Source organism: Vidua chalybeata, chromosome 2, assembly GCF_026979565.1.
Source record: "Vidua chalybeata isolate OUT-0048 chromosome 2, bVidCha1 merged haplotype, whole genome shotgun sequence".
Lineage (NCBI taxonomy): Eukaryota > Metazoa > Chordata > Aves > Passeriformes > Viduidae > Vidua > Vidua chalybeata.
Genome location: NC_071531.1, coordinates 109,887,167 through 109,904,044, shown reverse-complemented (window position 1 = coordinate 109,904,044; position 16,878 = coordinate 109,887,167). Strand labels below are relative to the sequence as shown.

At 41.4% G+C, this 16,878-nt stretch overlaps 1 protein-coding gene across 3 annotated transcripts in view; it reads right to left on the bottom strand.

Annotated features, from left to right (window-relative positions):
- The window catches only part of CADM2 (cell adhesion molecule 2), a 571,525-nt gene extending 554,908 nt beyond the window's left edge, over nt 1-16,617 (bottom strand). For all 3 annotated transcript variants that reach the window (XM_053934157.1, XM_053934159.1, XM_053934158.1), the window contains exon 1: nt 16,116-16,617. In XM_053934157.1, the coding sequence (XP_053790132.1) occupies nt 16,116-16,176 (61 nt within the window). In that variant the 5' untranslated portion in view covers nt 16,177-16,617. The remainder of the gene's footprint in view (nt 1-16,115) is intronic.
- Between the last annotated feature and the right edge of the window lie 261 nt (nt 16,618-16,878).

Sequence of the window (16,878 nt, the reverse complement as noted above, 5' to 3'; positions counted from 1 at the left end):
ACTTGATACTTTGTCTGTCATGGCATTTTGTGATGACAAAGGCCAAAAATGAAAATATTGAGATACTTGCCAGCAGAACCAGCAACGAGACAAAAGATTTAATGAACCAATAGTCAAAAATTTAGCCAACCCTTTAGGTGGCTGAAAGCCTTACTTATGTTATCACTTTTCTGAACAAATGTTAGTACTTCCACAATCTCAGAAGACTATTTGGTTGGGTGGGGGAAGAGTTCTTGATTTGCTGAGATCATCAGGCAACTTAAAAGCACATACAGGTGCAGACTGCAGAACAGTGGTACTTATTTAACAAATCCATTCTGGGATGCAGCTGCTGACAAATAGGCATAGATAAAATGGTCCTGTTATATGCATGAGGTTTCTACATGGCAATTACTTAAAATTTACAGCTTATACACTCAGCAAGTTGAGAAAAATGCCAATACACTTGTGGGACAGAATGACTTTTCACATGCTGTGACTGCACCTTTGAATTTTCACAAGCAGGTACAGAGCAGACACATGGGCATGCCTACAATTCCAACTGCAAAAAATCATAGAGAACATACAAGTTCAAAATCTATAGTACCAAAATCACCTTGATATTATCTGAGCATTGATACTGACTACTTATGTTTTTCATAATGAAAATGGATAGAATTCCAAATAATACAGTCCTGCAGAGATGAAAAAACACAATCCTCTTTATTTCAGCTTAAATAACTTGTTTCATGGTAGGAGAGCTGGACTTCATAATTTTATTCATATTTTTAAGTGATGCTGGCAAAGTTTCATGCACACTTCAAATTCTTTGGGGAAGTGGGGAGACAGAAGGGTAGCTCGCAAAAAAAAAAAACCAAAAAAAACCACAAAACCTTCTTTCCTAGGTACTTGGAATATTTGCATAGAGTCTGATGACTAACTGAATTAGGTTAATCAAATATTATGCAATAATTGCCCTATCTCCTTGATCACTTATCTTCAGTATTGATATAAACAGATGTACACAAACAATTCTTTGCCTATCTCATAATTTCCATTTAATTCTGCTATGTTTGCAATGTTATGCACAGATAGAGGTTTTCAAGATCAATTAATCATGACAAACACTATGAAACAACTCCCAAAAGAAATTGTATCACTATTATGAGCCTGAGTAGCCTCAGAACTCAATTTAGTTAATGTTACCTTTCAAAAGTTAAATTCAAAGGTTCTGAGATCCCACTATCAGGGAAAAAGAGGAGTAAGCACTGTTTACTCTAAATATTAATTATTTCCTTCAAATTCCATACTTGGAAGAAAGACTTCACTTTAAATTCTCTCTATTTACACATGTTTAGTTTTCATCTGAGCTCTGAAGTGTGAGCTGTCTAAAGGTGTGCTGAAGAAACAAACCAGAGTCACACCCTACACTGAAATTGTACTAGAGAGTCTTGCTTTGACTGTATTTGAAATAAAACAGTTACTGTAACTGTGGCAAATGAAACATGATGAAAACAAAGGGAAATTACTTGTAAATATCAACAGAAAGTATCCAAGTACTTAAAAGTGGTGCAGACGTAGCAAAAACTGAGATACTGTTATGAAAAAATGAGGTAGTTCTCTCTTGCGCCCTTCTTACAACCCTTCCATAGATATCATGGAAGTTAAGTTGGGTGTAGTTGTCTTTTTTACTAAATCAGACATTGTTTAGTGTTACCTCATGATCTTCACTCAAATCCAACCAAAAGGGGGAAAAACACAAACAAAAAACACACACTGGTGACAGGTGACAAAAGGCTTCTCATGCTTTTGGTCCAAAACAGACAGTAATTTCATGTTTATTCAGAATTATTCTTCAGCTGATTTAATAAATTTAAAATATCAGGACTTATGGCAACACACTGACATAAGAACAAAACAGAACAAAAACTTAAAAGCAACAGAGAATAAAAAGTTGAAGTCACAGATTAAAAAAAAATAAAACTTGAAAGTGGAATACAAAGCCTAAATCAAAGAATGTTGGAAAAAAAATTCTCACAAATAGAAATGCAAAGTGTTTTATGGCTCCTTTACATTGTGGCATTTTCCTGGATTAGAAAAGTAACCTTATATACAGTGTCATCTTGCACTTCATGTATAAATTATTCAATGCAATGTAAGCCAAGGGAAAAAACCTACTGTGCCAATCCAAATGATTTCAAACAGAAGTTACCTAAAACTCAGTACCTTATGCAGATCTCTCCCCATATTGGTAATACTCAGTAGGGGGAAAAAAACAAATAAAGAACTTACTATTATTTTAATGTATAAGAAAGCAAATCTGAGCTTTAGTGATCACAGAATCACAGAAAAGAGAATGGCCTGGGTTGGAAGGGACTTGAAAGATCATCTATTTCCAACTTCCCTGCCATGGGCAAGGACACCTTTCATGCTTTTGGAATCACTGTGTTTCCCAGAACCTAAGCAGAACAAAAGAACTAAAAATAATTTTTATCATTTTTCCTATGTTTTGAAATAATAATATCCTTCTCTCTTCCTCAGATCTAAGGATCAAGCAGCATACATTTTCTGAAAGTTATTTTGGAGTGTTGTAGAATGTTGCAAAAATCACAGGACATTTTCACTGTACCTGGCTTAAATTATATTCTTAAATAGCATCTGTAACTTAGAAAAATCAACAGCAGCTTAGAAACAACAGCAGCTCTGGTTCTAACACCTCATTCCTTCACATGCTCATGCTTAGCTGCTTTGAAAGGAGTGGGCTGGTGCAGAAAGACTTATAAGTAGCCCTTCATTTATTTATTGACAGCCCACCTCCAACACAGTACATAAATATCAATTTTAGTGGTTTGGAATCACAACACTTGAAAAGAAGTAACTACTTATAATAAATTCTCTCTCTTTCCAGTCAAACATTTCTTTAATCCAAATATTGCTTTAATCCTTGCACTTGCACATAGAACGACTTGATTCAGGGGTCCAACACTTCCTGAGAAAAAGAGGAAAATACTCTAAAAGTACTGTAAAAATTAAGTACTTGCAATAATTGGGAGTATGTGCTAATCCACAGGCCAAACTACAGGCTGTGGGAGAAAGTAGAAACTTCTGAAGGTTGCTGGTTTGATAATTTTCAATTTATAATATGCATTCAGAAATCTTCTGCACACTTGTACCCAATTACAGTTAGGAACACTTTATCTATTAATACACCCCTTTTAAAAGTAAATAGTCTGGTAACCCATGCAAATTGAACCACTATCTCTGAGATGCAATTCTGCAATAAGGAAGGGCTAAGCACTGAAGTAACTCTGGCAGTGAGTTTTTATTAGTAGTTTTTAATGGTAAAAACTAAAACCAAAACCACTGTACAAAGTCCATTACCACACAGAGTATAATAAAATGTGACTCCTGCTTCAGAGCTAAGGATATTTGCTTGTCAGGAATAACAAGGGATTTTTTTAAAAAAATTCTTTGTGGACTGGAGTTGTTTTGGGTTTCTTTCCTATTTCCACAAATAAATTGAAACATCTTTTGTTGCTTTTCAAACATTGGAATAGCTGCTTCGGTGACACTAAAATCTCACAAAAAAAACAACATAAAATGAATTACTGCTTTTAACATTGGTACAAATTTGCAATTGTATGGGTATTATTTAGATATTTGACTAAATCTCTAGCGTCAAGGAAGAGCATTTTTTGATTGTTCAAAAGAAAAATAAAGTAAAAACTTTCTGTTTCAGATCCCACTCTGTATTGCAACACTTCAGAAGGTATAGGGGAAACAAATTCCATGAAAAAGTGTTTTCACACTCCTCCTTTAACAGCTGCAGCTTATTTTTTGAGTAAGTAATTACATACTTAGAGCAAACACATTTATAACTCTGACCTGGCCAGAGCACATTTTCATTTCTTTTTCAGTGAAGAAGTACATTTCCCCCTTATTTCTTTATCTTCCATCTGTTCTTTCAACATTTTAGTTTAAGCAGTGGTCAATGAGAGAAACTCTCTACTGAAGTGCTACATACTGGAGTTGGAGACTAATTAGACATTTATTATTCTGCTGCAACACTGAACACTAATAAAACAAATCTATCTCAATCCTAGGCAGTTCATTATAATCTAGCTTCACTATTTCCTATTGCAGCATTAATGGCATTGAGACAAGACAGTGATTAAAAATTTATATTTTTTGTAAATGAAATAAAACTTAATAAATTGGTTTTCTTGTTTAATTAATCGTGGTTTATATACTGCTACTACAGAATTACAAAAAATTTCTTCCAGCAATTATTGATGATCTCATTGTGCTGTTAGCAAATTAGTCCCAAAGTGTTTAAGAAACCAACAGCGGAAAAGGATTAAAAAGGTTCACACATCTAAACAAGTTAAACTGATTAGAACAAATAATCCTCAATATAACACCAAATATAGAGTCTAAAAAGTTATTTGAATTAACTCCAAAGTCATTCAAACTGAAAATAAAAGGAAGTATATCACCATGCTGAATAAAACTACACCATTCACCATTCAATGCAAAAGTTCTTTTCCATAAACTACAAAGTGTTGTATTGAGCAATTATTAGCTGCTAAAGTAGCATTCTCAATGAAATCTGAAACAATAACTTCTAACATTTAAGACAGCTAAATTCATTTTAAAAGGAGTAGCCTGGTGTTCTCAGTCCACACTTAAGAATTCAGCTAAGCAACAAAGATGAAAGAACAGCACCACCTAGTTCTCTATTTAAAAGTTTTCAAATATCATCATCCATTGATTTATTTTTGTAATCTAAATTCACATATGCGTGTGTATTCTGCAATAAAATCTGTCACAGTGCCACAGGAAACAATACTAACAAGTTTGTCAGGAGTTATTAAAGCATCTGATGTAGATGCTTTACAAGGGTATACTGTGAAAAAAAAAATAAAAAACAACTTGCACATGCAAGAATGAGAGACTTGCAATAATACAAATCTTTTTATGAAGCACCAGAAACACTGGATGGATTGCTGATCTTTTCTCAATTCTACTCTTGGGACTATTTCCCTAATTTAGCTAAAACACTGTATTTGTATTGATTCCCCTGTACAATAGCCTGACACTTGATAGCATGTACACATGTTCCAGATACAAAAAACACATTCACGATACACACAGCCCCAGAGCCTCAGTAATGTGTATAAAAAACTTGTTGCCGGTTGTTTTACAGTTACTTTTCTATTCTGCAAGCAGCAGAAGCCTTTCAGAAATGGGGTAGATATTTCAGGTGTTAACTGAACTGAAAGTTTTCATGACAAGAATTTCCCTTTTAGAGAATGAGTGGTGTGCATTGAGACAATCCAGAAGTTTAACAGGAGGCAAGAGCAGCACCTCCTGCCTACTCCTACCATGCAAACATCTTACCCAAGCTGTAGTAGTGTGGCTACCAAGGTCTAAATTTGATAAGCACATTGCTACACATGCAGAGCAGTAATTCCATTTTTCTAGACATGCCAGATTTCCTAAGTTCTTACTCAGATCAAGAGGACATAATAGCAGTGGAACTGTATTTCTGAAGACATCTTCTGCTTTGACATTGATATTCATAAGTCAACTCCAATTTCTCATAGTAATACACATTTCACTGGATCTTTTCTGTAAGCCTCTTAATTCAAACAGACCACAAGCGACATTGATACTTTGAGTATTCTGGGTCGTACTGCATTCTACAGTGAAATGGCTTGTCTTGTAACATTAGAGAGAAAATGGGAGTTAACTGCACCTACAAAGTGCTTTAGCTGCATTTGAATGAGATGCTCAAATCAAGCAATTGATTTCTCTCAACTCAGAATGAGGAAAATTAAATGGGGCTACGCTGAAATGCTCTCATGCAGTACATTTGTACCAGTCTGTGGAAATTCATCTCAGTTCCTGGTTTTCCTGTGGTGACTTCTGAAGTATTTTCAGCTCTCATATTTGCCCTATCCTGCTTATGCCTGTAGGAAGTCTTCCACACTTTACTGACACAAAAAAAAATCAGGTGAATGGACAAAAGAGACTGGAGCTTTATGACCACCCCTGTAAAAAGCATTTGAAATCAGTGTCCCTGGCAGGAGGCAGGCTCCAGTGCCAGGGAATGACTCCAGCTGGCTCTCTTCCTCACCTCTGTCAGTACACATTTGAGGAAGGCAGAGAAGTAGTGGGTAAAAAACACTAATAATTAAAAATAAAACAAAACCAAACCAAACTCTCAAAAAAAAAAAAAAAAAAGGGGAAAATTAATTCTAATCCTGCTATCACATCCACCTCAGGTAGTTTCTCCTCAAAGTAGGAAGAAGGATGTCCTCTCCCAGCTTCTACAGAATGCACTTCCTCTAAAATCCTGACTTGTTTCATTCCATTTCCTGCAGAGGGGAAGAGGTGGAAAGCCACAGCAGGAGAGAGGTGAAAAGTCCCAGTGCATCCTGCAAACCCACAGTCACACAGGGGTTTGTTCCAGCCTGATCTTCACAGATGCCTTGGTCCTTCACAGCAAAGGCTTCTCTGACAACTCCAGAAGGGATGTTTTATTCCTAGAGAAAATGAGCTGTCCACATGCCCTGTCCTCCATCCATCCACGTATCATCCAAGAAGAACACTTAGGCACTGCTCTGACACAGCTCACTCCTTGCAGAATTGACACATCAATGTAAACAGATTAGACAGGATCCAAACTCGAGGCCTTTATCCTCACAATCTTAAGAAAGCAAATCCCTCATGCATACAGAGCAGGGCTACTGCTGTTTCCCCACTATAAACCTTGAAGCAGCAAGCAGAAGGGAAAAAAAAAAGAAGGTTTTTTTTTTTTTTTCTTGGCAGGTATCCTGGGCAGACAGGGCCTAGAGGGAGATTAATCTGCATTTATCTGTGACCAGCCAGTCACATATTTTGAAATTTATTTCTGAAGATATTTACTTTCTAAAAAAAGTTCAAATGATAGGTTTTTAACGACCAATTAAAAGGAAAAGAAAAAAAAAGCAACAAAAACCTATGATATTAATTCTAAACAAAAACTTTTCATTTGTTTACTTAAAATGATAAAGACTACTAGATTTTGTTTGCCTGCTGGGATTTATGGTCTATTTCAGTTTGCAACAGAGATAGTCTAATGAACATTAAGTGCATCTGCACTTCCAAATCCTGTGGTACAGATATCACAGTAAATGAAGAATATCCTTCATAGCACATGTTCATCTGCTTCTTTATCCAAATTTTCTGTTATTCCATTTTGCATCAGATCAGGAAGAAATTGTCCTTTTGTGGAACAGAAGTATCACTTCTAACAGACAAAAGCAGATCTGTACAAAATCTGGCGTAACTCTTCTTCTCAAAATCCAAAGACAGATTGGGAAATTCTACAATCCTATTGTTTTCAAAAACTCTTCTCCTCCCCCCGCCCCCAGACATTGCTTCCACAAAGTATATAAACACCTAGTCACTTAAACCAATATTATATTCCAAGCTATTTTGAAATTACATTAATCTTACCTACTAAGCATATGTGAAAGTCCCATAAATAAGTCTACAAGCCAGTGAGGTTCTTTTATCTATCATAAATAAAAACAAATGGCCCATATATTTCTATTGATTATATGCCTTCCCAGTGGCTCCCAGATTCACCATTCAGAAAGCAGCAAAGCAGTAATGATTAGTAATTTGCAAAACAAAGATGGCTTAGGAAGCTGAAAACATTTTAATTTTATTCTGGTCCAGTTCTAAAATTCGGGCTTATTTTATGGGGAAAGTACTGAAATTATGTGAGCTTTGGACAATTATTTAAGGAGTTAATAAGATTTATTCACTCTAACAACGAATTTTGCATTTTACACACCAAAAAGAAGCATTAACCAGAAGTTTGTAAACCACAAACTTTACATTTACTGATGAGAGATATGCCACATATCTCAAAAAAAAAAAAGACATAAAAATCCATATAAGTAGAAAGGCAAATAGTTCTGCAGAAGATGGACAAATAGTCAAGGTTCTAACCTTGACTTACTTAAATTACTTATACCCTGCCTGTGTTCAAAACCACACTATCTTGACTGTGTTTATATAAGCAGCAGTCAAGATTTGCCCTAAGACATGTTAGGCTGAGGACTACAGCTTTTAGAGAAAGCACAGTCTTTAAAGCTAATTCACTGCTATTTTGGTTTTATACCAAAAGATGAGATATATTTTTTTTAATATACTATGTGCTGTCAGTTGTGTGACTTGATATTTAAGTTCTGAAAAGCTCCTCAGTGTTAGGTGTTGTCATTTTTCCTACAATTGGTTTTAAGTTAAAATTGAAGGGATTCCCTTTTGACTGCACACATGTAATTTGTCATTAACCACAATCATCGCTGATCAAGATGGCAATTCTATCTTCCTCCATATCATCCAAATCTCACCTATTTTTCATAGTGTTACGAAGCCACATGATACAAGCCTGAAGACATCAGTAACATTATGAGAAACCTGCAATGGAAAAGTTAAATTACTGTAAAGTTAAGAGAAAACTGCAATGCCAAGAAGATGCTTCACATGTCATTTAAGAACCGGCATGTTAGTTTAAGGTTTCCTCGAAAGACAAGAAGTTCTTTCATTCTCACTACTATTATCTTAGTTGTTAACAAAAGAATTCATATAAATTTAATACTTCAATATATTATACCATTTGATGACCTGTCACAGATTTGGGATACTTTGTTAATCCTTGATTGGTAATCAGTTTAGTGAGTAATACTTCTAGTCACTGCATTTATTCTCCTATTTGCAAATGGCTGCAGTTCAATGTTTTTATGTATTTGAAGACATAAAAAATCTCATTCAGTTGAAAGAGATTCAAGAGTGAAAATAAGTGTTTTCATTTATCAAATTAAGTCTTACTTTCTCTGTATAAATTGTGCAAATCAATGGAGAATTCTTCACTGTTCTCCAGTGTACCACAATAAAGCACCAACTACAATGTCAAGATTTTAACTTCACATATAAAAACATATTAACACTTAGGGAAGAAAAAAAAACCACTTTGAAAGGGAAAAATATGAAATGAACTTGATGCTAAAACATACTTTTTACAATCTTTTAATTAAAATAAATTTGATTGCTTCTGCTTCAACTAGTATAGCTTTTCCCCTGGTTAGGGACTAACCAGAACAGCCTTCCTGCCTTACAGCATAGCAGGAATAAAAGCAGGTCAAGCTACACTGTTAATCCAGCAGATGTAGGTCAGTTTGGGATAAATATTGGAACAGACAGAAAATACCACAGTGCCCGTGCCTACTACAACTGCTGCTGTGAAGTAATTTGGTCTTACTCTCTTCAGAGCTGTCAGTCAGTGGCAGTTCTTGAATCTCCAGTGCTGAACTTCAGAAAAAAACAAGCGTTTTAAGACTCCAATGGGTCTGTACAGCTCTGCTGCCTATTCAGCTTCTGCCAGAAGCAGCAGCAGCAATAATGCAGTGCATCATATATTGATGATAAAAGTGTAACTGCATCTTCATAGAGTGGTCACAGATTATTTTTTGCATGTAGCAGCAGACTCTGGTTCCTTCACCTAAGGTTTAGTAATTGAATTACCAAGATTAGAACCATTGTTTGATTAATACTGTGGCATATAAGAGGTTTAAAATATCACCAGGATATTTTTATCTCTAACGTAAGAAAACAATCTCTCCTGCACTATTCTTCCCAACAAACTGTTTACACGAAGAGGATGATAGAATATCAAAGCTATTTAAACAACCTCCATACTGGATATGTGATGACACACTCTGTTTTACAAAAAACCTAAACCTTGCCAACTCCATTCACAAAACAAAGGAAAAGCTGGAGAGTAGTTCAGGAATGTATCTCCACATAAACAAAACTTATACAGCAAAATTTTCAGCTCTGAAAGAACTTTAGGCATTTGAATTGAGGAACATACACTATAATTATTTTTCTGAAACTGAAGAGCAGCTGCCTATGGACAGTTAATAATCTTTATCAGCTATTTAAGGAAAAAAGGATAAATCTAAATTGAGTATTATAAAAGAGAAAAAAAGATGAATGCATGAATTTATAGTAATGTAAAACTATATTAAAATTGATTTGCTGCTACTTTAAATGCAAAAGTTATAAAAGCATTCACACTCTCCAAGAGCCATTTAATTAAACTCTAAATCAGTAAACACAACTCAACTCACTGTTGGGAGGAAATTGTCTTTCCCTCAAAAATCCTAAACTTGTCAAGACAGGAAAAGCTTTCCTAAATAAGGCTTACAAAGATTCCAAGGTCTCTATCTTGCAAATAAAAGGATAGCAAAGGATGCAAGTATGATTTTTTCCCTCATATTTACAGATTAAAGGGAAAAGGGATGGGAAAACAGGTAGACAAACCACCTACATTGTCCACTAACCCCTCTGTAGCTGTTCTGAGTTCCATGTGCTAAAAAGTCCTACGCACCAAACTCCAGCCCTAAAGGAGAGCACTAGAAGAGCAGCTACACAGCCCCCAGTGTTTTGTCCCTGAAATAAATGTTCTCTCCTTCCTTCAACCCCCTTAGGATGCTATTACAGTACTGTCTTATGCATTGATATTTAAAGCACCCATCCTGAGCTTAGTATCCATTAACAGAAGAGAAACCACAAACATTTGGGCTTTGTCTTTAATTTTCATTTACAAAATTAAGGGAAAAGATCCTGAAATAGGTTCAGAAGGAAAAAAAAAAGGGGGGAAAATACCAAAAAAACCCACAACATTAAGGACCCTTGCAAAGACACCCACATTCATTTTTTGAAAATACTCTATTTTTTCCAAAATGTTTTCATTATGTTGAAGGATAATTGCTCAAGGGCAAATTCCTGAGAGAAATCACGATTTTACAATTTATTCCTTGCCACTGGAACGTGATATTTGCCTTTCTTCCTTTCAAATACACCTCAAAAACTCCTTGGGAAGAAAGGATATGCTCATTAAGATCATACTTAATATCAATGCAATCCCAGAGGACACACACACTAAACTGTGTCTAATAGTTTTACCATTCTGCATTTGTTTTAGGATGTGTATTTTAAAAAACAGGTCAGTAGCAATCTCTCTACAGAAGACCCTGCATTGTTTTGAGAGGGCCTAACTTTTGAGTTTCTTCCTGCTGTTCAACACAATTAAAACAAAATTGAAGTAATCCTTCTTTCTCCAGGAGAAGCCATTAAGAGGAAAATGACAACATCTCCTACTTCTACATTTTTAAATGTTAGATGGAGAGGAAGTCACTGTTCTAGCTCAGTCAACCACACCCTGGTTGGTTATACTGCTGTTCTTTTGGCAAGCACCTGATGTCCGTGTCCACACCATATATAACTGCTGCTACCAGTTACTTCATCAACATTTGTAATCCACAAGAGAGAAAAAGGAAAAAAAAAAATCCAAGCTTCAATTAGCAATATTAAAACAATAACTCTTATTAAGAGAATAATTCTTTGGTGGAAAGAGTAAGGGTAATCTCATTCAACACATTTTGTCAGTAGTAGGATCAGGCCAGAGGGATGAGAAAGCTAATTATGATAACTAAGGCTTCTATAATAATAAACTATAACTTAGAGACATTTGCAGTACATTATCATGGAATTACAACTGACAAGTAAATTTAGAAGCAGAGTTAGAGTGACTGTTCTACATTTCCGACATAAAATTAAAAAAAAAAAAAAAAAAAAAAAAAGAACAACAAAATTAACAGGACAAGTAGACAAGAAAAATGTATTTGCTTCAACAGAGGTGTTTCTGTTGATCAGCATTTCTATGGAATTACTTCTTTGGTGACAAACTTCAAAACTGTTTACTGTTGATTTGATGGTAGAAACTTGATAAATACTTTGAGTGCAAGAGTGAGATAAACACTTGAGTGAGTAATCCCTCTTCATGTTCTCCACAGGGAAGTTGTGGGACATCATCAATGGGAATCTGGATTGTTTAGTTACTTCATGTTCTAAACCTGAACTGCTATAGGATGACTATCAATAAAAAACCATGAAGAAATCAAGCAAAATAATTCATAAAATATGAACTAGCCTGAGAACTAAGCAGCTACTAAGCCTACCAAGCCCTGGTTAGATTGATGGAGGTCATATAAAGACAGACACCATCAAGTAGAGATAAAAATTTTATGTTTCAAATTGTGTCTAAAATATTCCACATAGAGACTGTACTAAAACTACTGTCTTTTGTTATGTAATTGTGTATGCCCTCACAGTACCTACAGAATTAAACCTCCGTGCATTTGACTCGCTGTACACTGTATTAGCATATGAACACTGAGCTGTCAAGACAACCCCTGTGCAGGCAGCCTTGGGTTGCCAAGGTTTTGCTAACAGAAATCCAACTGAAAATTCAAAACAAAGTCTAAATACACAAGATATTGAGTAATGTGTAACGACTTCATCTTAAATCAGCTCAGACGATCTCATAAGTAGTCATATCCATGTTTGTCCAGGTTTGTTTGCAGGTTTTTTTATTCTGCTTGTAACAGATCGAGCTAATGAAAAGAGTCTCACCCGCAAGCAATTACCTGTCTTGGCTGATTTGTTGCATCAGTGGCCACAGTTTCTGACAAATTAAAGAGTCCCTACATTATTTTCATTAGTCGACAGCTTGCAAGCATTTGAAGTGTCTGAAGCAACCGCACTGAGAAGATTTGCCCAGTGTTGCCAAAATCTTAGAAGTGGATCGTTTGCTCCCACACATGGCACTACCCAGTGCCTTCTCCGAGCCGAGCACATTAAGGCATTAGATGCCATTTGCATTATCACACAGCAGGGGGCTACAGCAGCTACAATTCCAGGATAATCCTAACCTGTATCTGTATCGTATGAATCCAGCAGAACTATTTTTATTGTAACAGTTTCTCACGTGGCGACTCTTGACAATAACCAGCTTACTCGTCAGGTTGCATAAAAGCAGCTCAGATGAAACACTTGAGTTGTTCTAAAAACATGCCCCCCCTACAACTGCTAATTTTGTTTAAGACTGCGTTCAAAAGACAATCAGAACGGAAAGAAAAAAAAAAAAAAGAGTCTGTCTGTAAACATAAATAACAGGTTAACCCCCTGGGACATCATTTAAGTACTCCAGGCTCATTACAGCGCTCAAGTTAAGAACAGCAGCAGCCGGAGATCCCACTATTTTCACAGCAAACGCTGGAGAGGGCAGAGCAGATGAACACCATCCCCGAACTCAGCTGACAAACCGCTTCCCAGCTCCACATGTTATTACTCCCCCTCCCACCTCCAGCACTCCCCTTCACAGCAAGCAGTTGACACTGGGCTTTTTTACTTCTTGTTTGCCTCCCCTCTGAAGGGACTGCTTGCTGCTAATGCTATTCCATGCACAAGCTGAGAAGCATTATTCTATGTCCTCTTCCCTCAGCTGATGCTTCATCAATACTCAGGACAGATTCCTTAAGCAAGTCTCTCCACAGATCTTGCCAGAAAGGCAAACTTCCATACAGGACACATGTCAGCTTGACTCTTTGTCACCTTGTTTTTAACTAGCTTCAGTTTCACCAACAGAAACCATCGGTAATTACAGTTCAGAAGTGCTTCGGATCCTCAGGACAAAGATGTTATTCCCATCAGAGATGACAGAAAAACCTGCATGTCCCATGGCCCACAAACAGAAAATTGGAGGAATCGAATAAATCCATTGAGCCACTTCACAATACAGTTTGGGGAAGTAAATCAAGCCAACAGGAAAAACTACTTTTAAATGCAGCTATTAAGCTATCAACAAGATATGTGTCTAATGGCAACTGTGTCTGCTACTTCTGTCAAAATAAATGGCAGATACTAAGAAAACAACATTTACGAAGTTCCACTTTAAGGTGGACTGAAGGAATTGGATATTCTGTTGGATACAGTTGCCACTGAAGACAGTCTTTTGGAATGTATTTATTCACCTCCTCCATTCTCCTTTACCTCAGGAAACAAGGGTTGGAGAAATTACTTCCTCTCACTTCTGCCTGAGCGTTACAAGTTCTTTATATCCCCTTGAAAGAACACTCTGCTGAAGTGCGGTACACAGAGAGCCTAAGTATTTCTGATTGAAGTTTTAATCAGGAGCTGAAAAAATAGTCGTGTGAGAAACTGAAGGGAGGGGAGATGTTTTACACACACAGAGGGCAAGCTGGGTAACGTGTTAAGCATCACTTTTCCCCATCTGCAAGGACAGGCCCAATCTGGTTGTTTTCACACAGTCACAGTCAGATTTTTGCACTACACCCCATTTCTTGCAACACGTTTTTTACCTGATGCAGTTCACAGAGTTACATTCTGCCTGGCACACTCTCTAAACTGCAGTGAAAGACATCACTGTTTTTAATCACTGGTTTACTCTTAAAGCTGCGCCGCGCTGAATGCGGCTGATTGCATCTTAGGAAAGATCAAATCCTCCTCCTCCAGCAGCAACCCCGATTTTATTGGTGACAGAAAGTCAGTCCAGAGGCTTCCCACCCCCAGCTCCGTTGCAGGGCAATGAATTGACAATTCACAGGGAAATGTAAAAGGCAGAGAGGAGCCAGCCCCCCAGGTGCAGCGCGCCGCACATGCCCCCATAAATAATCCTGTATAGCTCCAACACAGCAGCTCCTTGTGCGGTGACGTACCGGGCAGCCCATAAACATCGGGAAAGAATACAAATAATCCACCCGACGGACCCGTCCTTCGCGGCTGCCCAGCGCACTCCCTTCCCCTCCCATTCCTTCTCGCGTCCTCGGCCGGGAACTTCCCCGCGAGGTGGAGCGGGGGCACTCGGGGGGTGGTCTGGACGATGGGGGTGACAGGGGTGAGGCTCCCGTGTTTCGGGAACCCAGGCGGCTGCCTGTGCCCCCGCTCCGGGCTGCCGGCCGCGGCTCCCTCCGGAGAGATCGCCCGACACATGACGCAGCCATGTGAAACGCGAAATATATTAAACTTGACGTGAAATGGCATGACGGAGGCGAGCGAGGGAAAAAAAAAAAATAGAAGGAAAATAAAAAACCTACAAGGCCACTTAGTTTAATCGACTCTTCGCTTCTCCTTCCCACACCGAAACACCCGGCACGCCGAGCGAGGGAAGGGCTGGGAGATGCCCCGCATCCTCCCGGAGGAGCGGGGTCCGCCAGCGAGTTGCCGCGGGGTGGCTCCCCGGCCCCTCCGCACCCGCCGGGCCGCGGGGCCGGGGCCGCCGCCCGCTCCCTCGCACCGTGGGGTCCCCGCCGAGCGGGGCGGCCGGAGGGCCGCGCCGCCATCCCGCCGCCGCTCTGGGAGCGATGGGGGCAAACTCCCGGCGGCAGCGCAGCGGGCTCGGCTGCCGCTCGGCTCCCGCTGGAGCGGGAGAGGTCTGGGGGAAGCTCCCCCGCAGGCAGCCGCGGCGGGCGGTCACCTCGCAGCGCGTCGCGGGGCTTCCCTGCGCGGCGGCCGCTCCATCCCACTTGGCCGGATAACGGGAACGAGGGGGAGCGGCGGCGGCGGGGAGGAGGGAGAGGGGAATACATCCAGTCTGGAAACTAGCTGCAGGATGAGCCGCCTGGAGCAGGATGGCGAAAGGATCCGCCGGCTCATCCGATTACCCTACGTGCACATCTGATGCCTCACACACAGACACGCACTCCCGGCGGCGGCGCAGCGAGGCGCGGGCACCCCCCATCCCGCTGCCCCCCGCCGGGGGGGCACGGCTGGAGCCCGCACGTTTCCCCGGGATGTTGTTGCAGCGCACACGCCGCTGCTGCGGCTGCACTCGCACTTTCGGGGGCACGTTCGCGGCGGGCGAGCGAGGAGGTGACGGCCAGTCGGGGGGCGGCTGCGGGGGTCGGCGAGCGGCTGGCGGCGGGGTGAGGGGTAGGTGGAGGAAGAAGCGCGGAGGGCGAAGGAGGGCGGGAAGAGGCTGACGAGGGAAGGGCAGGAAGGGTTAACAGCCGTGCGGCGCTTCAGCGCTGGATAGCGCTACCCGAGCGGGAGGCTGGGGGCGCACGGCGAGGGGGGAAAGCCGGGAGAGGGGCGAGGGAGGGAGCGGGTCAGGAGTGGGGCGGGGGGGGAAATCTGGGATGCCCCGGGCCGCAGCGGTGCCCCCCCGGTGTCCCTCCCTCCCCGCGCGTGGGGCAGGGGTGGGGAGGAGGCGGTACCTTGTACGAGGATCCCGCAGAGGCTGTAGAAGCGCAGGAGCGCGCCGGGCTTCAGCCGCATCCTGGGGGCTCCCCTCGGGCTGGGTGGGCGCCAGGCACGCAGATCCGCAGCCTCCCGCCGCTCCGCTCTCCGGGCGCTTCCTTCCCCCCGCAGGAGCCGCCGCCGCCGCCGCCTCCGCCGCAGTGTCTCCCTCGCTGTATCCAGTGGGGTGAGGAGGAGGAGGAGGAGGAGGAGGAGGACCAGGGTCGCGGGGGTGGATTGGGGAGGGAGGAGGAGGAGGAGAAGGAGGAGGAAAGAGCGGCTCTCTCCGCTGGCTCCGGCGCTGCTGGGCAGGTTCAGGTTCCCACCGCGGAGCGGTGCCAGGTGCCCCCGCTGGCTCCCCTTGCCCCTGCCGGCGTGTCCGTCCGTCCGTCCTCCTCTCCGCTCGCCTATGCCAGGCTGTCCCGTGCCGTGCCGTGCCGCCGCGGGGCGGCGGAGGCGGGGGGGATGCGCAGGGACTCCGATCCCGCTCCGCTCCAGCCGCTTCCCGGCGCGAGACACAAGGGCAACCTCCGCTCGCCCCGCCCCTTTCTGCCTGGCCCCGCCCCCAGAGCCGCCCTCCCGCCACACCCCGGCCCGCCCTGCCCTGCGGCCACGCCCCCGCCGTCTCTTTGGCTCCGCCCCCGCCGGCCAGGCCCCGCCCCTCACCCCCGGCCCGGCCCCTCGGGCGGGCGCGTGACTGGCGCGTGGCGCTGCCCAATAGCCGCAGCGCGGGGCAGGCCG